Source organism: Dermacentor silvarum, chromosome 7, assembly GCF_013339745.2.
Source record: "Dermacentor silvarum isolate Dsil-2018 chromosome 7, BIME_Dsil_1.4, whole genome shotgun sequence".
NCBI classification, from domain to species: domain Eukaryota; kingdom Metazoa; phylum Arthropoda; class Arachnida; order Ixodida; family Ixodidae; genus Dermacentor; species Dermacentor silvarum.
In genome coordinates, this window is record NC_051160.1 from 128,124,403 (window position 1) to 128,148,696 (window position 24,294).

A 24,294-nucleotide genomic window follows, 5' to 3' on the forward strand; every position below is an offset into this window, starting at 1 on the left:
TTCTCGGTGACTGAATCTCTTCGTTTATGACTAGAAGGTCCGGCCATCATATTACAATGGGGCCCAGATCCAGGATCGTCATTATAAAAAAACAAATCTATGTAGTTCCGGCAACAGTGCGAAGCAGAGACAGAAGTTGAGCATTGCATTACGTGCATGTGACACAAATAAATTTCTGTCAGTATGCTTACTGTTTCAGATTCGATGGTTTTTATTAGAACAGAGATTTCAAGCTCTCAAGTTTAAAAGTCGCGGCAAGACCACACCAGTCTGACTCAGTTGGTCTCAGAGGCTCAATTATACAAAGGCGCTTTGCTCGGGCTCTCCCTCGCTGGTTGCCACTTGTGGTGAACCGGTCCGAACTGCCATCTATCGGGATGGCCCACGTGGCTATCAGGGAGTCCGCTCGTGCTCCACTGAAACGTGGGCACGTTTGCCCACGTTGGTCCACTTACTGCAACGTACTCTAATGACGACGAAAGCTCTCGGTTCGTAACCTGCACAAACAAAAGAGAAGTTGGAAGGAAAACCGCTTACCTACTTATTATACTGCGGGCTGGCGCTGCGAAAAGCTCACGTGGAGGATCAAATGTTTTCAAATATACAGTAAGAGGTTAGTACATGGATTTATATAGGCAACATCTAGCCACTGGCATGAAGAATATTTGTTCGTTGTATGTAGAACTGAAAGAAATAGCAGTGGAACTGACGAGTCACGTTTCAGTAGAGATTATTGGGCACGTTGGTGCTAGAATCAAATCAGAAGGAAAACACAGCGCTGGTTATGCGTCTAATATTTACATCGACATGATATGAAACGGAACAAAAACTCACTTGCACAGCCTGCGGACGATGCCTTCGCATTTCCTCTCAGGCGTTATGAGGCCTGTATTGCTTAGCTTTGAGGTTACCTGAACATCATTGTTTCGGAATGAAAATCCAGCTGCTGCCGACTTACGCGATTTTTTATTGAGTGGGCGGTAACTACTGTTTGTAAAGTCTGGCCGCGCACCACTTCAGCGCGCAGAATTTCTTAGATTTTCAAACTACAAAACTTGGCACAAATGTTGAAGCCAGAAGAGAGAGTATTTCATTCGTTCTCTCCGAGCCTGTAACCACTCAGCACATGCGAATTCTAGGAATCAGTGCACTGAAGTACTCAAGCATTTTGTTCGGTGCAACAGACAGTGCACGAAACGAACGAGTATCAACATAGCGACAAATCACGGCAGTGTTCTATGGACGAAATTACGAAATGACGCTTAGAAATAAATGTGCTGCTCAGAGTATAGGAAGTACATGCCTTCACGGTGTTAGAAAGAATGCCACTTTCCCACAATAAAAGATTCTCTAAAAGCACACGGCCCCACACAAGAATGCAAAGCGGGTGAACACGAAAGTATGCGTGTAAGGTACAGAATGAATCACTTAGTCTTGCAAATTGACGAGCCACCGGCGATGAAACTCAGACATGTGATGCCCACAAACGCATGGGCACGACACATCCACACGGACACCAGCCGTCAATGCGGCTCACGTACTTCTCGGATCCTTCGTATACAAAACAGTTCTCATTGTATTGTTCTCGTGCACAGCACAAAGTTTCTAACAAAATATCGCACAGTTCTGTCCTTCACAGCTAGCTCAAGAAGTAATAAAAATACGTGTAATAATATGCAGAAATCTAATCATCCTTGAAAACAAGAAATGGGTGTTTATTTAGAGGTAATTGCGAGAGAAATGCAATAGCAATAAGGCGCACCTATTTGAGGTCCCAGATCCATGATGTAACCTGTGTTCACCACATTCAAAATTTTGTCAGGGGCTCACACGACACAGGTCCTGTTTCTTCGAGGACCGAAGTGCAACTGACAGTAGTCCGGAGAAGTGCACCACAAGATGTGATATATATATATATATATATATATATATATATATATATATACAGCATATGATTAACGACTGTATATATACACAATTTTTTGTACTTTTTGCACAACTCCCCATTATAAACCATCGCAGCTAACTGACCCATTGGCCTCGCGCGCGAACAATGTTAACGACGCTCTGCTGACGTCAGCTTGGGAACTAGCATTCGTCGTCTACAAGGCTCCAGCTAGAATAGTTGGATTTACATTAGCTCGCTCGCGCTCTGACTGCGTGCTAACGTAGCACCGCCCCCTCAAGTAACTTAGAATATATTTTCTCGTGTTATTTTATAAATACCAACCTTAGGAGGCCAAGAAGTGTTACATCGTCATATATCTATTGTATACATAACCACAGCCGTCGTGGTACAACGTCGCGACTCAGTCGCGCAGTGTTATAAAAAGCCACGTTTACATTTGCCTTATAATTCTAGTCATTTTGGACTCCACGCAGAAAGTGCTTGCGCAGAAAAATTGCATAATTTCGCTTACAAGTAGCATATCTTGCACATTAGTTGCATGCGCCACGTTCTGTCATGTTCACGAATGAAATTAAATGAAATTCTTGGGTTTTACATGCCAAAACCAGGATATGATTATGAGTCACGCCGTAATAGGGCACGGAACCCGTCCCTCCATCTTAGCCCTGACACGTGTAAAGTGCGGGTCTCTTTTCGGGAAAGATCCGGCAACTACACTCACGTCCTTGAACGTGAGTGTAGTTCTATGTAATCATATCTTTCGGCACCCTTTCCTTTTTTTCTTGGCCGCCGAGTACTTCCGTAGCCGGGGGTTACCAACGGGTGTCGCTTATTATGGTGGGAGCGCATGCTTGTGGCGCCTCGGGTTTGCTAGCACGTTCAGGTTATCGGATAACAACTATGGATACCAACACCCCTATTAAATTTCTACAGGCGAACCTAGCTCATTCCAGACAACCCACCCTGCTTCTGTCAGATTTTATTACACAACATCAAATTGATTTCATCATTATTTCCGAACCTTTTACACGCGGTAACTCCCTCCCCCACCTGCCTCATACGCATATTACGTACGCTTCTCCGGTTAACCCCCGCCTGGCTCTGTTGGCAACCAAAAATACCTACGACGTGTTTTTAGTACACGCTCACTCCCTATATGTTGTCGTCACCTGTGCCGCCCCTTCAGTTTCGTTTACGGTGGTTGCCGTTTATGCCCCTCCGCACGAACCTCTCGAACCGCTATTCGACGAGCTGCAACTCCACCTGTCCAGGATCACCATGCCTTTTGTGATTATGGCAGGTGACTTTAACGCAAAACACCACCTCTGGGGTCCTGCGGATGGCGATACCCGAGGCGCGCAGCTCGCGCAATTCACTGCGGCAAACAATCTCATCGTTCTAAATGACCGCCGCTCGCCACCCACCTTTCAGTCTCACCTCGCGGAAAGCTGGATAGATGTTTCGTTCGCTTCCATGCCTCTGGCCTCTTGCGGCTATAGCTGGGCGGTGGCGGACGTTGAAACACTCTCCGACCACAAATTCATTCTATTTTCCTTCTTCGGCCAACTCAAACCTAAAACTAAACGTTTGACCAAGTCAGGTACTTCGGCGCTCCTACAAACACTCGTCAATTTGCCCTGGTTTACCATGGTGCAGGGAGCGACTTTGCGGTCACCAGAGGCGGTCGACTTGGTTTTAGCCAAGTTTTACGCCATCTTCGACCGCCTCTGTCGTGCGCATTCTCGTTGGGTGCGACCGCGCCAACAGTCGACTAATTCGTGGTGGACCCCCGAGCTCACTGTTGAACGAAAACGTGTCCGTGCCCTCCGCCGGCGCTATCAGCGAACCACAGACCCTTCACTCCGACAAACATTTAAAGACAGTTACTATGCCGCTCATGGCAACTACAAAATGAACATTGATCGGGCCAAGACATCTGCTTCGAAATCTCTCTGTTCTGAACTTTCTAAACGTAACCTATTCGGCCTCCCCTTTCGTATCTCTTTTGGCAAAACTCCTAACAACAGTCAGCTTCCCTCACTCCCCCTACCTAACGGACAGTATACGTCCAGTGTACTGGACTCCGCCCGTTTATTGCTTTCTGCACAAATTTCTGCTGACTCTACCTCGACGGACGACGCACATCACGATCGCGTGCGCAGTTTGGTAAACACGCCTTATTCGACGCCATTTCGGGACCTTCCTTTCACGATTGGTGAGATTGAACATGCGCTGCACTTAGGGAATTTAAACGCCGCACCTGGTCTTGATGGGCTCACTCTTCCCATGCTCAAAACACTCTTTCGCTATCACCCGTCCTTTTTTCTCTATCTCTTCAACCAGTGTTTCCAGTTATCACATTTCCCCTCCTATTGGCGTAAAGGTCGAATTATTTTCATCGCGAAACCCAACCGCCCTCCTGACTCTCCCTCCTCCTACCGACCTATCGTTATGAATTCGCTTTTTGGTAAAATTTTGGAACGGTTAATCAATTCTCGCCTATATTTTTTCCTCCACTCCCACAACCTTCTTCACAAAAATCAATTTGGCTTTACGCATGGGAAGAGTGCGCCCATCGCTTTGTACCACCTTAGGAGCACCCTAGCGGCCTTCAAAGCTAAAAAATTGCACGCCCTTTTGATTGCTCTCGACTTCAAGGGCGCCTTTGACAGCGTCTGGCACCCTGCGGTGTTACACTTTTTGCGGTCCCATAACTGCCCGGCTAATCTCTATCACCTGCTGAAATCCTTCCTTACTGACCGCAGAGTGATCTTCCGTTCACGCGCAGGTGAAGTGTCCGCCGCTCCAACATTGGGCAGCCCCCAGGGGTCACCTATAAGTCCACTGTTGTGGAACATCATTATTTATGGCTTATTAGACCTCCCCTTCCCTGCTGCCGTATTTGCACAGGCATATGCTGATGACACGGTTGTGGTGGTTTCGGCACCCAACCGCTTAGAGTTGGAGGCGAAATCTTCCATCGCGCTCGGACTGATCTCCGCTTGGGCGCACCGCGCCAAAGTGGTCATCAGTGCCGAGAAGTCTCACTTCCTCCACTTCTCACATAGTCATTCATCTTCATTTGGTCGCATCCGCCAACCCATTGTTCGCGTGAACGGACAACCACTGAAGTCTCGGACTTCCATAAAAATTCTCGGAGTGGTTTTCGACACGCACCTCACTTTTAATGATCATTTGAATTATCTTCGGAATAAATCAGATCTTCTTTCCTCCCGTCTCCTCCTCTTTCTCCGCATGCACTACTCGATGTCGCCATCTGCTCTCCGCCTTCTCTATAATCAGGTTCTGCTTCCGTCTCTTACATATGCATCTCCCGTTTGGTGGCCGCCATTTCCTACTTCACAGTTTAAGACAAAACTTCTATCTATTCAGCGCACCCTGCTATTAACACTCACCGGCGCATTCCGCACAACTAGAACGTCATCACTACAAGTCCTGGCAAATACTTTACCACTTCCAATAGAATTAGCTCGTTTAAATGCTCAATTCTAACTCTTTACACTCAAAGCCATTACCTCCTATGGCCCTACCACCTACTACCCGCAGCAAATCCAAATCCCTCTTAATCCCTGGGACATTCACCCCAGCCGGAAACACCGCTTCCTTTTTCGTCGCCTCCACATTGATGAGGTGCCCACTGTCACATCCCTCCCAGTCTACCATCTTTACACGGATGGATCGTTCACGCCACGTTCCTCTGGTTCGGCTTTTCTCCTTCTTAACGCTCACGGACGGCTTACCAACATTGGCAGATACAAAATCATTGGCGCCACAAGTTCTTATTTAACGGAAACGATTGCACTTCTGGAAGCTCTCGCATACATCCGCTCTCTATCAAACAATACTCCGGTTCATATATACTCTGACTGTTTATCGCTATTGACCGCCTTATCATCTCTCACTACCACTAATCCGCATGTCTTTCACATCAAACAACACCTGTTATCAATTGGTGCGCTCCGTCCCGTCGCTCTCTTTCACGTCCCCGCGCATTGTCGAGTTGAAGGAAACGAATTGGCCGACCTCTTTGCGAATTCTGCCGCTTCGCGGGGTCTGTCCCGGTTCGTCCTCGCCTCTCCGACCACCATCAAATCTCAAATGCGCACTTCCTCCTACGCGCAGTGGAACGTGGCGTGGACGCGTGACAACACGGACACGGAACTTTTTCGGTGGATTCCCAACATCAACAATATACCGGTCTTTTTCCCACCTCCAAAACCACTTGCACACTTCATTACCGCACATGGCAGGATGCCTTTTTACTATTTCCGCTTCAACCTCTCCCCTCATAGCAATTGTGCGTGTGAGTTGCCATGCACCGACGTGCAACACTTTTTTAATGAATGTCCTCTTACCCATCATCTCGCCCGCCTGTTAAAGGACAACTCTCAAACGAGAATAACAACTAATCATTATAATGCTTTGCTCAATAATAGGCGGAAGAGAGCATTACTCCTTCAATTGTACCACCTCATAGCCTCATTCACATTCCCGGCAACTGCGTAATTTAACCATGTTCAAGCGCGTGCCCCCCCCCCCTTTTTTTTTTTACTCACTTTCAGCTTTCGTTTCCTGCTGTCCTTTGTTATGCCAACAAAGGTGGAGCTTGCCTCCGGGGACAGTTGGGACGGAATGTCTGGTCCATACCATCATCAGCATCACTCTCTCTCACCTTTTTTTTTGTTCATGACTCCTTCTTTGAGCCTAAAAGTCATCCCTGAACTAGCCTTCCAGGCCGTCCGTCATTGGTGTCATTGGGTCCTGCTCGATGTCACGGGCCCGGACTGGCGGTACTGCTGATGCCTCATGGACGCCTTCTTCATGCACGCCCACTGTGCTATCTGGACCATTGCTGCTGGTGTTTGCTCTAATTTTTTTTCTTTTCTTTTCTTTTCTTTCCTTATTCTTTCCTTTTTCTTTCTTTCTTTTTTCTTTCCCTTGCTGTTCGATCTATGTCATTCCTTTCTTTATCTAGTTCTATATTTCTTTTTCCCCTTTTCTTACTCTATGTATGTATGTCTGTGAACTACGTGTGTGTTTCAAATAAACAGCTGAGACGCGACATGCCATGCCATGGCAGACACTTAGCTTCCACCTTGTGACAGGATCTGGCCGAATATCTTCTCTGCTTTTGGGTCGCCTCACCCTCGGCATTCTTTAAATTTTTTTTTCCAATTGGCTTTTCCTTAAATTACTTTTTCGGTTATATCCTTATTCATTTTTGTTTGATTGGTTTAAGCCTGCGATACGTTTGTGGTGCGGGCTACCCTCATTTTCATTTAGGTTGTTTTCACTGTTCCGAGGGACCCAAAAACAAGCCGTAATAGGGGACTCCGGTTTAATTTCGACTACCTGGGGTTCTTTCATGTGCACCCAATGCACGGTACACGGGTGTTTTAGCATTTCGCCTCCCAACGAAATGCGCCCGCCGCGGCTATCATGTTCATCAATCGCCCAGCATTCTTTACATTCTTTTCTTGCACATAAACCACTGAATATCTTTTTTCAATGTGAGACTTTTATGTTTATTTAGGTTAGCGTGAGTACACTTTCCTGCTTAAAAACATTCACGCGATCAGAAACCTTTCGCAAGATCACTTATAGAGTGATGTTTACCGCATACAACGAGAAAGAGTATAAATATATTGCGTTCTCTCAGAAAAAAAAACACGTGTTTAAGGCCTTCATGTTAATACAATGTTTTATTCCCCCTGTGTGCGTCTCCTTTTCATTGTCATTTCTGTAAAGTGGCAGTTACTTCATTGGTCAAATACCAAAAAATTGTTGTCTTAGGTTCAAAAGCGCATGACGCTTGCATACACAACAAATAAAAATATATTTAAAACGATTCTCAAAGTATCTTTGGCAAAGGTGTGTCTCTGTATGTTACGCGATGTGTGTCATTCACATCACTGGACAAATCTTGCCCGCTATCGATGCAAGAGCAAAGAAAGAAGAGTCGGACTACTCTTATTAGAATAACGTTCAGGGGTCGAGAGCAGTCATCGTGGAAGTAATCATGCTCAATTATTGTGTGCAGGTCACCACGGTTGCACAGGCCTACGTGTCTTCATTTGCTTTGTCCACGAACTCTGTCCCCTTTTTAAGATCAGGGGTGAGACCGTGTAAACACACCGTGTAAATATATACATCAATCAATCGTATCCGTCCAGCTTACGCTTTTTTCCCCAACACTAAAACCAATTTCTAAACTAACATCGCGCAGGTATAATTTTATGAAATTTATACGCTTCATCCATTAGGATTTTCAGTCTTGCGTAATAGTATTTAGTAAGCTACCCACTTACATTCATGGAGCGCCATGCATGTTAGTTGCATTGTTGCACAGAGCTAGAGTGGAACCTTCTCAAACACGCACTAAATTGCGAAAAGGTCATCCGTACCGTGGAACGAGACAAAACACGAAGGGACAAGACACACCACTCTATGTCATGGACGTTTGCGGTCTCTCTTGTTCCTCGAGCCGGTTGACAGTTAACCATTATTGCTCAGCACATAGCCGACATACCTTGACATCAATGCCGCCCATGCCACGACGGTACATTCCTGGGAGACCGTATTTTCCATGTGGACAGAGCAGGTCATAGCGGGCGGCGATGGCATAGGCCGGATTGTACGGTGGGGTACAGTTGCAGCGGGAAAGCGGGTCGTTCTTGTAGTCGTTATATCTGCAAGAAAGCCATGAACCTTTTCAGGAGACACTCTGCAAATGACTGATGACGGTGAGCCGTCATCAGTCGTCATGGGCTGCATTTTCCAAGTGCTTCCATAGCACCGACGAGTGCTGGGGGAAGAAAAACAAAATGTACGGTGTCAACGTATTTACGTCGACGGTAAAAAAAAAATATTCTCAAATCGCGAACGGGGGATGGCGTAGCTCAGCGGCACGATTAAACGAGGTGCGGAAACCATGTTTACGTGTTTTCGGGAATCAACTGACATAGTTCAAATTTCTTCATAAGTACTGGCTTGCGTTCTTTTGGTCCACCGCCGTATGCGAATCGGACAATAATATTGGCCTCAACATTTTTGCGGACGTAGAATTTTGTCGGTGAACCTGACATGCTAATGCGAGACCTAGTGCTCAAATCAGCCTTCACTTAACATGTGAAAATTGCCTTAACAAATTTCTCGGCAATTAATGGACGCAAAAGTAACACTGATGTCCCAAAAAGAACTATTGCATGAGTTCCTACGCCTAAATAAGGCTTATTGGGTGGAATGAACAAAGCGTGTTTGTAGTTGTGACAACGAAAACCAAGCAAACATGCTAATGAACAAATGATCATCAATGCACTCGAATCAGTTCAGAATCGTGCGACTAGAATAATACATTCTTCATATTCCTATAACATCAGCATTTCAGCCTTAAAGACAGAATCTAGATTGACATCTCTTGCTTTTGGTCGTCGTATCGCCACGCTCTCTGTTTATCACAAATTCTTTTATAGCTCGCTAAGCCGCCCACCTTGCATCACGCCATCATCTTCACGCATGTCAGAGCGCACCAGCCGTCGACTGCAAGTTGCTCGTCCTCGCACACGAACAGTCACATTTCAGGCTTCATTTTTTCCTCGGGCTGCCAGAGACTGGAACGATCTACCCTTAAATGCCGCTGCCATCGCGTGTCTTTCAGAATTCTTGGAAACTGTTCAAAGTTGTATTTCACCGTAACACCTCCATTTTCTTGTGTAAACATGTTAACCACCCCTTATGTAATACCCCGAATCGATCCAAGAGCATTTAGTAAGCTACCCATATACGTTCATGGAACGCCATGCATGTTAGTTGCATTGTTGCAGAGAGCTAGAGTGGAACCTTCTCAAACACGCCCTAAATTGTGAAAGTGTCATCCATGCCGTGGAACGAGACAAAACGCGAAGGGACAAGACACACCACTCTATGTCATAGGCCGATCCTGATAATAATATCGCATTGCAGACAATCAAGGCCGGTCAAGTAATAATATGGCAGATAATTGGTGGCTTATTAGAGTTACAGAGTAGGTACCAAGAGAAAGCAAGTGCAGTCCTGAAATGCATAGAAGTAAGCGGGCTGATGAAGTTAGAAAATTTCCAGGATTAAGATAGTGTCAGCTAGCTCAGCTAGCTTTAAGGCAATGAAATGAAAAAAAAATTGAAAAAAGTAAAACGAGACTCGCCCCTCGCATAAACTTTTTAATTGAAGAAGAACGCCTACTTTGCGTGCAGTGACATTGATGAATGTGCGACATATGTAACTCCTCTTGCTGCTTATGCCAAACGTGTTTAAGATTTACCATGTTGTGTAGTAGCTCAGCCTTGCAATGATAGATGTGTCACCTCATAGAGCTCCCGAGCTTTTATTACAATGTGAACAAATTTGACAAGCATGTTGGCTGCATAACAACCGTACCTGTTCTCTCATGCAGACATACTTTCCAGTCCGTCAAACTTAGGGAGGCGCAGGCAGCAGATTAACAAGAGCAGTTAAGTCAATGTCTTCACAAGCATGCTTTACAGCGCAACGTGCGTTTTTCGTATCTGTTTTAAGTCGAAAATTCGTTCGACTACTTCCCAAGGATTTATTGCGTTGTACTCAACATCAACAGTCTGGAATTGGGCTAATCGCAGATACTTGTAGTCTCGGTGGGTCTAACATCAATGCGCAGTGTCGGTCACCGCAAGGATTTTATTGAGGTTATGTACCGCCGGGACCTGAGTCTCAAGGTAGTGGAGTCAGGCGTGGATAGGCCGATCCTGATAATAATATCGCATTGCAGACAATCAAGGCCGGTCAAGTAATAATATGGCAGATAATTGGTGGCCTATTAGAGTTACAGAGTAGGTACCAAGAGAAAGCAAGTGCAGTCCTGAAATGCATAGAAGTAAGCAGGCTGATGAAGTTAGAAAATTTCCAGTGTTAAGATAGTGTCAGCTAGCTCAAGACAGGGGTAGCTGAAGATCTGTGGGAGAGGCTTCTATTCTACAATGGACATAAAGGACGTGATGTTGAAGACAGCGGTTCAGGTGTAGCACGTGAGCCTAGCTTTTTTGCCCCTTTATTAAGGCTTGGCATTAGGGTTGCCTACTCTCGATCGGCTGAAATCGGTAAAGGAGGAGGAGGCGCGACTAGAAGAAGGAGATAAACTATAAATTACATATTACCGGCCGATATCTGTTTTGCCTCTTCTATCAAAAGAATTCGAGAATGCCGCGAATGTTATATTAGAGACGTTTTTAAGTAAATATAGCGTAATGAGTCACATGCCTTTCAAAAATAATACTTTTGAAGTAGCCGTCTTTAATGTCAAACATAAGATAATGTCAAATTCTGAAAACAGAATTTATTCATTATCTTTGTTTGTCGACCTCAAGAAAATCCTTGATTCAGTAGGCTACATATATTAATTAGGAAACTGGAACAGCATGGCCTACGAGCTATCGTACTGGAACTTTTACCACACTACTTAAAAAATCTTTATCAGTGGGTCGGTATGAATATGGTGTTTCATCTTACGTGGAAATCATAACGGGTTTTCCCGAAGGATGAATTCTTGAACCTCTTTTGTTTTTAATTCATAATACTGACCTGTGTGACATCCCCGAGTCCTAGTTATGTATACAGACGACACTAACATATTCTTTAAAGTTACCACAATAGCAAAGCTCGAATCGAAAGTTACCTTTGATCTAAGGCAACACTCTTGCTGGTTACAACAGAATAAGCTGCAAGAGAATTCTTCCAAAACAAAATATGCGATATTTCCTCTTGCTAATAAAACGCATCGTTGCAATACAGCTATTCTCTTAGAAAATAGGATGATAGAACAGGTAAAATGTCAAAACTTCTCTCAATGTGGTTCCAGGAGCATGTGGCGTGGAACATACACATCGACAAAATTGCTATGGAACTGAGCTGAATTTTAGGCACCTTATATAATCTGAGTACACTTGTTGCTTCATGGCTGCAAAGGTCAACGTACTACGCAATTTTGTAAATTCTTTATTAGGCTATTCTATATAAATATGGGGAACTACGCAAGAAAATATATTGAATTGATAGCACTAAAAATTACTGCAGTGTTGCAGTGTTGCAAACAAGTTGCAGTGTTAATTTCTTTTGCTTTAACTTTCTCAGATCCACACAAATTTCTTATTGCAGCTGAAGTTGAAGTACCACTGCTAATGGAAAGAGTCCTTGCGAATTTGAGCATCTGTAGTCACGTTGTGTATTGTACAATCCTACTCTGAAGGAGCAACCATATCGAACAAAACAAATTAGCAGCGTACGGCAAATCTCTTCGTCTCCTACCCGCGTACACATAAAATTTGTTTAGGGCCTTAGTGTTTAGCTTGCAGTCAACATTCGCCTAATCTTGCCAGTACCTTAACATTTTTGCATACGCTGCCCATGATACAGCTCACTCGGCCTAAAATCCATATCATATCAGTTCATTTCATATCGGAATCAATGTAGACGTACCGAGGAAAAGAATGCATGACAACGTTTCGCACAACGTGTGGACGTAAGGTACGAGCTGAGGGTACTCGAAATACGATAATTTATTTTAACGCCTCTCGTTAGACAGGATACAATCACCTGACGACATTTTGCCTAGGCGCACCTTAACAAAGGTAGGCAGTGTTGCCAGCGGCTGAGAGACAACTTTCGTTACAGATTTGACAGGAAGACCTAGGAATCCCAAGCCCGAGAGCATGAAAGCATGAATCATGAAACATATTTAAAAAATGGTTTGCGACTCCCGGTTATTCTGTCCTATTTTTTTCACGATGACACGATTGTGATTCTGGCGCGCCAGAGTGAATTAATCATTGATCTCAAGGCAGGTGACAATTGACAGCCAATAATCAGCCTGCATTAAGCTGAAGTGTAAGACGAAGACAGTCCTAAAAAAGTGTATTCACATCGGCTGTTATCATGCGCTGATCTTGACGTACCGCATGTAGGTCATAATTGAATCCATGTCTGTCAGGTTATCGTGGTCTCGCTTAAACAACTTGGCACGAGGGCAGTGCTCATAGCTGTAGTAGTCCCCGTATTTTTCTACTTTGGCTGGTTGTCCACTAATGTTGAAGATGTCGTCGAAATACCTGGTGAACAAGAACGATGACATAAACGTAAATATTTTGTACACGAATGGTGTTCAACAAGAGCGTAACTTCTAAGGTCACGACCCTAAACAATCCAAGCATCTAGCAACATGTTTACTTTATTCAAAATTCTTCAAAACACATCAGTAAACCATATATTTTCGTACAAATACTTTGTACTGTCACGGGCGATATAACAGAGATAGTCAGGAGTCCACGACTTTACCGGAACCAGACAGGAAAGCGTTCTCTTCTTGCAATCCCAAGCACGAAGGTGCCACAACGGATGGCTCATATGTGATGGCATGTGTCATTACCCCCTCTCCTAAAGAAGCATCGTCTCGATGCTGTGTATGAATGTATTTGCTTATATATTATTTAGTCCTCTGTTTTTCTCACAGTATATCAAAAAAGGATAGTTGAAGAGATGCGGACACAAGGGGACCATAAACGTCCTAGACACCGGAATACAGTTAGATGGAATGATGAGTATAGGAACCCTGCATGCCTTATGAGATTTTAGGTCACCTAGGAGGAGTACACATGACACTCTTTCAGAAGCACTGCTGTTCCACCTAGGGTTATTGTGAATTTATAGAAAAAATCTTGGGCAGCTTTGGAGAAAGCGATGACCTAGAATGTCACTTTGTTTCGTAGCACATTTCAAGCATGAATATCTCGAAAGTGATGATAATCGTATGATTTGTGTAAAACATACTTGATTGCTCTTGGATCATGTATAGAAAGGCCGACATTTCACTTCTGCACCATGTGCCCTAAAGCGAATAATTATCTAATTCAGTTTTGAACCGCAATATTAGATAACCTGGGCATAGCGATTTTTCACCCATGTGCATCGTCCAGAAATCCACCTGACAAAGTGTTGCCGTGTTCTCAGAGGTGATTAAAAACTGTTTAACTAAAAACATGAAAGAGATGCCAGTCTAAAGAACCAATAAGCTGAAGCTCCTGAAAACGACGTGAATTTCTTGGCTCGTGCTGAAACCTCTACAAGTGAATAGCGCATTTAGTTGCTTTGGGATTTCTTCGTAGCAGCACGGTTTACCTCTGGCATGGATAACGGGCTCCTATTTGATGCTCGCGAGCTAGATGCTGAATATTATGATGTAGTAGCGTGTGTCTTGTGTCCAACTTAAGACCCGCCGCGGTTGCTTAGTGGCTATGGTGTTGGGCTACTAAGCACGAGGTCACGGGATCGAATTGCGGCCACGGCGGGAGCATTTTCGTGTGGAGAAATGTGAAAACACCCGTGTACTTACATTTTGGTGCACGTTAACGAAGCCCCGGTGGTCAAAATTATTCTGGAGTCCCCATTACGGCGTGCCTCATAATCAGATCGTGGTTTGGCACGTAAAACCATGTAATATATCCATGCAAGTTAAGGCTGTCGGCTAGGAAAAATCCAGCACAAATAGCATAAGTGCTGGTGTACAGGCTCTTGTACTCATCCAGAGGTCTTGCTAGAGTACTGCTCTTACGCTTCGAGATACCGGCTCTCCTATACCTAGACGACTTAGGGTCGTCCTTTTGTACCATTATCGTACTATTACACATAACCATTGACCCAACAAGCATATGCGGAAATGCAGAGAACAAAGGCTTAGACTTACGCCACATTGTAACTGGCCCAGTACTTGGATTCCCTGAGGCCCTCGCTTATATCTGCGGCTGTTGCGAATTTTCTGAAAAATATGAGTAAGATGTAGCGTGCACACTTGACACTGAACAAATGTATATTAGGAGTATGCACTATGCCCACGCGCAAAGATGTTTCCTAAACGCTTTTAGCTCACCTAATTTGTTTTCAGAACTTGACGCTTGATTGCAGCAAGTACAATGTTCATCGTCGAAAGTTAATATCACTAGCAGAGCTCAATTCATCTCACCGCTCTATAGGCAAAATCAATGAAACGTCACGGGTAGAGCCCATGAGCTGTTTCCACCGCGGCTGTCATCTTGTGGGCTTTGAACGGCATGAGATACATTTATTATAAAGTACATGTTTGCGTTACTGTTAGCGGGCGACGCAACACTGTCACTATTAAAGGTTATCATAGGCTAGAGAGCACGGTGCTAACTATTTCTTTATCATAGCTCAACGGAGTGGAACGCTAACGGAAATACAAATGGCTCTGACGCCACCCACGCGTAAAAGTTCGCAAATTGCATGTAAATCAGGTGCAGACCAAATATCAGTCTAATCCTATTGTGCATGCGTACATTTCTGACAGCTAGAACCACGGTTGCACTCAATACAAATAAAAATTAGAATTTTTGTGGTGGTGCCATTTATACGAAATGGAGAAATACAGCTTACAAGCGAGAATTCGTACTATATGGCCAGCTGTATCGCGTCGCGCGCCGCCGCACCTCCGACGCCATGTTCAGCTCGTATAGCTTCTCAAGTTAAGCGTTGACCGCTTCTAATTTTGAACAAAGCACCCAGTTCTAACTAGTATATTGCTGTTAAAGCATCAATACACAGATATAAAGCAAATACAAGCATCAGTTCAGAACAATTTCGCCAAACAGGGCGGAACGACAACTTCAAAGATCGGATGCAGATGCACCGACTTCGATTTTTGCCGCCGTGTTGCGGCAAAAATCGAAGTCGGTGCCATCTGCATTCGATCTTCGAGCAATACCGTGCCATCTGCATCCGAAATCGAGCAATACCGTTTACTCGGAAACGCCCCGGCGTCGTTTACGTACTGCGCATGCGCAGTGTGCATCACGCAACACTAACAGTGAATTCTTGCGTTTGCGGATTTACGTTATACAAAAATTGCCAATAGGTTTGAAGCAGAAACGACACACGTGCTGCTACACATTTAGAAACCGGTCTATTTGCCTTTATCCTAGAAATTATTTGGAAGGTAGGGGGGAAACCACTTTTCGGTTTTAAGGTTATTCAAATAAATTTCTGTTATACATTTATATACACATCAGTGCTGCGACGTTAACATTCCGGACTTGGAATGACTCTGGAATCATTCCACATTTTCGCAACCACGGAATGGAATGGGCATGGAATGGTGGCAACGCTTGGAGTAATGGAATGGGAATGGAATTAAGTGCCTTTTGCCCGGAATGGAATGGGAATGAAATTACGCCTTTTTCCAAAAATGGAGCGCTTTTTCGTCTACGCGCTATCTTTTGTCAAAATATGCCGAAGAACCAACTAGCCCACGTTCAAAAATTTGTAAGTCAGAGCCTCAAATTTACCAATAAAGCAGTATCTTTAAAATGGCGTGGCTGAGTACAAGCACGGTACATTTACACGCAACGCGCGTACTGCAACTCTGTCCCTGTAGACTTAAAGCATTGAAAGCATTGGTTTTGGAAGCCAAAATAAAGCTTCTTTTTGTACCTTGCACTGCCTTGCGACCTTTATTGTAGCATTTAAAAATCGCGAGGACACCTAAAGACTTGTTATGACGTAGTGATTGCCAAAGCACTAGTGGCCATTTGCCGGATGTGTTGTTGTTGTTGTAGAAACATTTTGTTTTCAGCCGACAAAAATAAAACAAAATAAAGGTGGGTAGCCTCTTAGTTGAGAAAGCTGCGAGTGACCGCTGCTGCTCTAGCCTGGGAGATCAGGCGTTCCTGAGTATCGAGCTGAGAGCTGGTCAGCCCGCACTCCCACTGCTCTGGTGTGGGGTCATTCATTATTATCGTTATCAATTTTCTTTGAATCTTTTCTTCGCTCGGTTGCTATGACTCGGCACATAACCTTTGTTTGCATCGCCAAGCAGAGAGGGCATTTGGGAAGAACCTACTTTGCTACTCCCTGAATTGCTACTTCTGTAATATCGTGCTCAAATTAGTCATGTAAATGCACAGTCATGTACTCAGGCCTGATTACATGTTTTTTCGAAGTCGGAGGCCATAATGCATTCTCCAAGTCCAGCTCTAGTTAGCTAGAGCCAAGGGTCGGCGTAGTGTAAAAGTGTGAATGATCTGCCAATTTGTAAAGTAAAAACCAAAACATAAGTTAGTGTACAAATGCATTATCCCAGCAGGTACTGAAGGGACAAACAAATTATCCCTGCGCATTGGTTCCCATTGAGAGCCCCACACGGAAGTCGCGAATAATCTATGCACAGCCTGAACTTTATCTCGCGTGCAGTTTAGTACCTGGCGCACGCAAATAAGCTTTGCAACGAAGAAGACATTGCACACCTGCGCACAGGCGTACACCGACAGTTCTCCTCACCTCATCCATGCTTGTGAGGCGTGCTTGACATGCGTGAGTGCTGACGAGCAGTGCGACCCAGTGTTCCGTATTTGATGCAAAGGCACGACAAGGTGCTCGAGCGATGCACTGTTCCAACTAATACCAGCAGATCTGGATGGCTCTGCTCCCCATTAAGCAAATCTTTGTTTCCTTCACATTCGCGACCGCTCCAGACACGTGACAAAACTGCTGAGTGATTATAAGGTCTTTTTGAACACTACTTTTGTCAGCATAAAAATACAATTGTCGTCATTTTATCAATAACACATTTAGGCTTAAACAATAATAAACACCACAAGCCGTTAGAACAAGCTAACCATGCAAATGCTATAGGTAGCGGGAGAACTGCCATAATGGAAATTACTAGGGTGGTTATACTGCGCGAGATGTCACCTAGCCACTATCCCTCGACCTTGGTAACATCTTTTGCGTATTTTTTTCAGTTCTGAACGCGTCTGATGACATCAGATTTATCGTGCGCTCATCGGTAACTCGATCGAACTATCAAGATGCCTTTCCTACGTTGAGGAATTACAGCAATGGAATTGAACTGCCCGGCCATTCCCGGAGTGGGAATGGGCTAAGTTTTTTATTATGTACCGAGGAATTGAAAGGAATGGAATTGCGACAAGTTCTACTTCCCCGGAATGGATTTTGAAATGGAATGGGGGCGCTCATTGCGCAACACTGATACACATTATATGTAAGTCAGAAAAAATGGTGTGGTTTTATATATGCAACGACTCTAATAAGGGATAGAAACAAATAACAAATAATACATCTCAGAGAAACAAAAATGCATCACAGTACCATTGTGCACACATATTAGTAAGGTAGCAACCCAAATAACAAGGCTCTACGTTAAATATAAAAACTGATTACATTTATTTATACAAGCAGAGTCATGCGAATCTTTTCCGCGAAGAAACATATATTTCAGTGTTCTGCTCTATTTGAGTCTTACAGTGCCAGTATAAGGATAGAAAGCGTTGAGTGTCACAGCCTGTACTGTATACTGGGTATTTTATTGCGGCAATACAGATTTTAATAAAAAGTAAGCTAGGACCGTGAAGACATCCTGTCGTCTTCGAATACGACCTCTAGGGCAAGGTGGGAATACTTTGTGACTGCTAAAGTTACTCTGAAATAACTAATGAAAAAATTGTTAATGAACTTTTTATTATAAACTAGAGGGCACTTTTTAAGTGTAAAACTCGTAGGGCGTAAAAAAATAATGGCATTTTCATTTTTTAGCAATCCAATGTTCGCACGCACTTTGAGATTATTCATATTCTAAATTCAAGGCAAACTCTAGCCAATATCAGGACCAAGCGCGGCCCGCTGTGTGTCAGCCGGCAACGCCCCGTAAAGAAGTGTGGAGCGTAGTTTTAATGATAGCATGCCGCGGCAAATGCTGATCGGACACAGAGTGGCACATGCTTGCCAGACGAAGCATGCAGTGTCAGTAGCTGCCGCGAAGGGCTGATAATTTCGGTTTCAAACATCGTCGGTGCTTGTCGGTCTAATATGATAGCGGGGGCCGCCTCTTTAGCGCTCCCGGGCGCTCGGTTTTAGCGTTGAAATTTGATGACAAATATCTCGAATCTTTAAAACATTAAGGTGCATTAAAATGTGAGTGCTTTGAAATTTACCATTTAGACAACTGCTCCTAAGGCACTAATAGAAAGTAAATAACCAGTCTTTGGAAATGAGTATTTTCAGAGTAACTTAGGCTGCGGCATAGACTTTCTGCCTGACCGCAGAGCTCGTATGCGAAGACAAGTGGGTCTCACGGTCATAGCTTTTTTATAGAAAAACTGTATTGTCTAAAAAATAACCCTCTACTTAGAGCCTTTATTACACATTGGAGAAGTGCATTCCAAACCTTTACGCCTCCAATTCTGAAAGGACATTTGCAATAAGTATTGTGGATAAGCGTAAACAGGAATTTGCCGGAAGGATGAGAACGAGTATTACCCTGAGCATTTATGGAAATGTTTATTCATAAAAAAACATACAGTCATATGACACTAATGTCGCGACTCGGTTATCGCGCAAACAATTGCTGTTAAATAAGGGTCGACATGGTGTACGATGAAGAACACCACTTAGAATTCCTACGGCTCACTTATGACGCCGTATGACGGGCTCAGTGTAGCTTTGGTTGGTAAAGCCTGAAATTTCAATTCATTAAGCTATATGTCTCTGGAAAGTACAGATATGCATACTTAGTATTTTGCTGATATCAAAGTATGGTCGTACTTTGCAATTAACGAAGTACAGATAAGGCTTTCTGCTTAAGGTGGTAAGCCACACAGAAAAACATTTCTTTATATCGGAAGACATGATTTAAATAAGTTTCTTTCCTGAATAAGCATGTGTTATTTAACTTATTCAACTACTTAAAGTGCAGAAAATCGTATATATTATTTTTCGCAGGTAATTTTGTGTAATATATTCAGTAAAAGTGCTAGTCGCGCCAGTTGTGATAAGTAGCTAATGAACTGCTGAATTGAATAATTATTTGGCGTTTATGTATCTATATGCGGGACCTATGCAATGAACTAGGATAATTGCAATGTGATACATTGTAAGGAAGTAATGTTCGAAAAGTAAGCGAAGTAAAAACAATTACCAATTTAGAACAAATTGATTTGCAAATTTGCGGCAAACGCAAAAACGTTGCATCAATTTCTTTTGTTCTAGTCAGTTGCACACATCACTATGTGAGGAGTGAATGTGCAAAATTTCGTATCAAAACATTCATTCAAAAAAGGTTGTAAAGCTTTGCGTACCATGAGCTGGAGCGAAATGTTGTTTCGAGTAAAACGTAAACAAATCTGCAAACCATGAGAAAGATGCCAAAAGCAACAGAGGCCTAAAATGTGCAAAGTTCTTGATTGGAGCCCCCATCAGATTCCCTAGTCTCTTTAGTTTGTGTGGCCGCTCGCCGACCACATAAAAGGAAAAAAAAACGTACTTTGAAACATATATATATATATATATATATATATATATATATACCAGTAGTGATGTTCAGTTTCGCAATACGAGTGTATGGGTTGTACACAATTGTAACTCCCGAACTAAAGGTGACAAAAAAGACAATTTGTGTTGAAACATGTTGCTGAATATTTTGACAAAATCAAATGTAAAGAATGAACAGAAATCAATCGTGTGCAAAGAAAAGTACTTTTGCAGGTGGCCTGCCGCCTTAAGTTTTCTAACTGAAGTCTGCAGTTGAATGCGGCATGAAGTGTTACTGCTAGAAACAAAATTGTTTATTATAACATTTCTAGTTTCACAGCACCTATAAACAAATGACACGATTCGAGGAGTGCTTCGTTGTACGACGATTCAAAAATTGGTACTTACTCTTTCCAGTTATTAACGAAAGATTCTTTGATTGAAACTACTTGGTGACACTCAGCATTTCACCATTATTACGTTCTTGTGCCGCATTTAAGGAACTTTGGCAGTGTCGTCTGCATACCTTATAACTGCAGCATTAGATGGACGGACAAGTAAGCTCTCTTGCAACTGTCAGAGGCGTTGCAAATAGTGCTCCATGCCTAAAAGCAGTAATCAATTACAACACTTTTGATCCGAAAGCTTCAAGTCAAATAGCTCATTCAACGAAAAATCCGGCATCCCGCGTCTGTAGCAGCACCTAATTCCCATTGACTGCAACGCCATGTCCCGAGCGCACCTCGACGAAGGAGAGTGGGCGCAAGGGCACAACTGCTGCCGCAGTAGCGGGCCAGGTGTTGCGTGAGGGGAGGGAAATGTCGCGACGCCAAATTAAATCCCTTTTACGACAAATAACCTTCGCTCTCGCAAGCCTGTGCTATCTGCGCGTTCCTTGAACGCGCAAGCCCTTGCTTACTAAAAACTGAGCCTTACTGAGGCTCAGTTTTTTTAATAACTGAGCCTCGGTAAGGCCAAATGAAAACGCGCCAAGCATCTAAACGCACCAGACGTTCATCAGCCGGTGACCAAAGAGAAACCTATCACTGTAGGCATATGATTCGTATTCGTTTGAAAACCAAAGAAACCGTACCTCCAGTAAATGAGAGTGTTTGATTTGGCTGTTTAAAAAGAAACTTTCTGGGCTGTTTAGAGAGCTTGCGTCAGGAGATGGGATAAAATCACAACGAGATAGCCTTACGTAACAACCCTGATTTGCTTTATCGGTATGTAGTACAAGGCAACAAGGGCAGAAGTAGGTGAACAAAGGTAGAAGTAGGTCAACAAGGAACAGATTATTATCTAGAATAAATGGACAATAGAGATTAGCACTAACATAAGGCAGTTGTTTCCTCACCGACTCAGTTCCTACTTTATCTGAGATCAGCACTTCTTATAAGTACAAGAATCAATAACAGGCGGGTACGTACGTGACTTGGTCTTGAATCCATATTGTCCCGTTGCTTACTGGCATTCCAGGTTTGAAAAGTTTGTAATCTAAAATGAGCGACTGACAATTGCCTCTGCGAGACGTGAAAAAGAAGGCCCTGTTAATAAGCACATTATATCTCTTGAATAAAAATTATTTTGCATTGCCAATGCAATAAACGAGGACTAAGTGATTGGAAGGCCCGTAGGAATGCAAGAAAGAAAAAAAACAAACAGGAAAAAAATCACTACGCAACAAAACTTCCGTGAAGCATGAAAATGCCCTTGTCAAAATCTATCCAGAGGCCACTGCATCTCTAGTAGCCTCTATGTTGGTATGGGATGCCACATGAGCTCTAAGGATGCCATGCCCTAGTCACGCAGCTGTTCGCCTTCTGTCGAGACCCCAAGCAGATCTTGTAAAATTTTTCTAACTAAACAAGTAATAACAAAATTATAGCGATATCGATGAATAAGGGAAAGCATCATGGCTTGTACATTGGACATTGCAAAGCAGAATGATCGCTCACAATTGAATGAGTATATAGCATGTTGGGCTGGCATATATCCACCGGTTTTCCGGCTGAAATTATTCCAAAGCACACTTTTTTTAGTCCAACATCCAATAAATTTATTGAAAGTGGCGTGTAATCACTGCGGTTGTCAAGAACATATTATTGACTAGTAAACCTCAGTGGCATGTATGAATGCTCCAAAATGGCACGGGAATATTGAGGCGAAGGAATACGAGCACAGGCCTGTATTGAAAAAAAAAATTGGCTGATTCCTTTTTCATAGGAATCGGTACAACACCAAAGTGAAAAGTTTCTTCACAGAAGCTGTTCCATGTTTGCTTCCTGACCTCTCGGCCCGCTACAGCGAAAGGCGCACGATTTGCGTGCCGGCGACCCTGTGGCAGGTTTGCTTGGCGCGCGGCGTCTTCTTGGCGAGCGTCGTCCAGCTACCGAGTCGTTTCGGCAGCTGGTCCGTTGTTTGGTCCGAATCAGTAGTGCCTTGGGCAGCCAGTTGAGTTGCGACGCGCTCAGCTTCAGCAATGCCAGTGGCAGAGGGAGTTCGCAGCGTGCGCTAGGAACGCGCAAAGGCGTTCTGCTTCACGCTGCCGTGTCTCTCGCCGGGCCAAAGCGAGATTCGCCCGTCGACGCCGTTGTCTTTCTGCGCCACTTAGCGCAGCAGTTTTCTTAGTCAGGCGTCATCGCAAGCGAAGCAGTAGGTGGCGTGTAAGCACTGATGATGTATGTTGGAGCTTCACTCCGTAGGTGCAGAGGCGCCACAGGCTAATCCGATGCGAAAGACAAAACATGTGCGGAAAGTGCGAATACCAGTTCCCACCAGGTTCCCACCAAATTCCGATAGAATTATATGGGCCTCATTCTTAGCGAGAAATAACTGAACACCAAGATAGTTCTACGGTCTAGTTTACGTAGCAAACAAAAAATCGGAGTTCACTGCCAAACCTACTGCGGTACCGCTAATTAATTGTTCTCACAGCTATAATACATTATGTGCGCACTGTGTGCAAGGTACTGTTTGCGTTTTACAACTCTACAAGGTTTTAGGAAACGGTGCAGGAGCTTTCCACAATATCGCTTGTACCTAGACGCTGCTCGTGCTTTAGACCGTCGCAAGTCATCCGTCCAACCGCCGCTTAACAGCTTTTGGGTCTCATACCCCCGAGGCGCTATTGGTGCTATTTTAGTGTTAAGACAGCAATTACAGTCAGATTGGGTAGAAATTGTCTGCCACTATTAGCGGTAGCACAACATGCCGTGCATGCTTTTATTAGGACTAGGGTGGCAACTAAGTAAACAAATAAAAAGATTACACTGTGAAGACAACTTCTTTAGTTTACGGTGAAATTTGAAGGTAAAACTTTGCCGGTCACTTTTCCGTAGATGAAAAACCGAGTTACCGTAAAAGGGACGGTCAGTAAATTTTTTTCCGTAGAGTGAAGAATGGCGAATTCCTTAGTTGTGATCACAGAATTGCCCGTATTTTCCAAATAAAAAAACGTGAGCTCCATAGAACGGAAATTCTGTAAATTGATCCCCGTACTTGTGATTACAGTACATGCTCGTACATTCCTAATTAAAAAAATGGATAGACCATGGAGAGGAAAGGTATGCCCATGAAACACGCAATAAGAACCAGAAGAAATACAGAAACACCTTTTTCGTTCTTCTTTTCGTTCTGCCTGCATTTTTATACCATGAGTCCATACGAACTTGTTCAGCTTTATCTTCCTTGGTATCAACAGGTGCCAACGTTGCTTGCAAAATTTCTAGATTTTGTAAATGATAATGCCGGTGTTTATCTCCAGCCAATGAGAAAATTGTTTGTATAATTGAAATAAGTTATAGCAAGTTGTACATTACAACATCGCTAACTCACATCAGATATAGCTTGAAACGGGGCAGAAATCAATGCCCACACGCGCACATGCACCACACTCAACGTGCTGTGTTTTAACATTTCTTCCTTGTGTCATTGTCTTCTACACCGCTTCATCTTCGTGTCAGTGTTGTCATGTTGCACTTTAGTTCTTGTACAGACATGTACAAAGCATACATACAAATTCG

General features: G+C 43.7%; 1 protein-coding gene across 1 annotated transcript in view; it reads right to left on the reverse strand.

The window, feature by feature from the left end:
• Positions 1-293: 293 nt before the first annotated feature.
• Positions 294-24,294, reverse strand: part of LOC125947213 (putative phospholipase B-like 2) — a 44,487-nt gene continuing 20,486 nt past the window's right edge. Inside the window, exons 3-6 of the mRNA XM_049671617.1 lie at positions 14,676-14,747; positions 12,892-13,044; positions 8,460-8,619; positions 294-497 (exon numbers count right to left, since the gene is read on the reverse strand). Coding sequence (XP_049527574.1) covers positions 294-497; positions 8,460-8,619; positions 12,892-13,044; positions 14,676-14,747 — 589 coding nt within the window. The remainder of the gene's footprint in view (positions 498-8,459; positions 8,620-12,891; positions 13,045-14,675; positions 14,748-24,294) is intronic.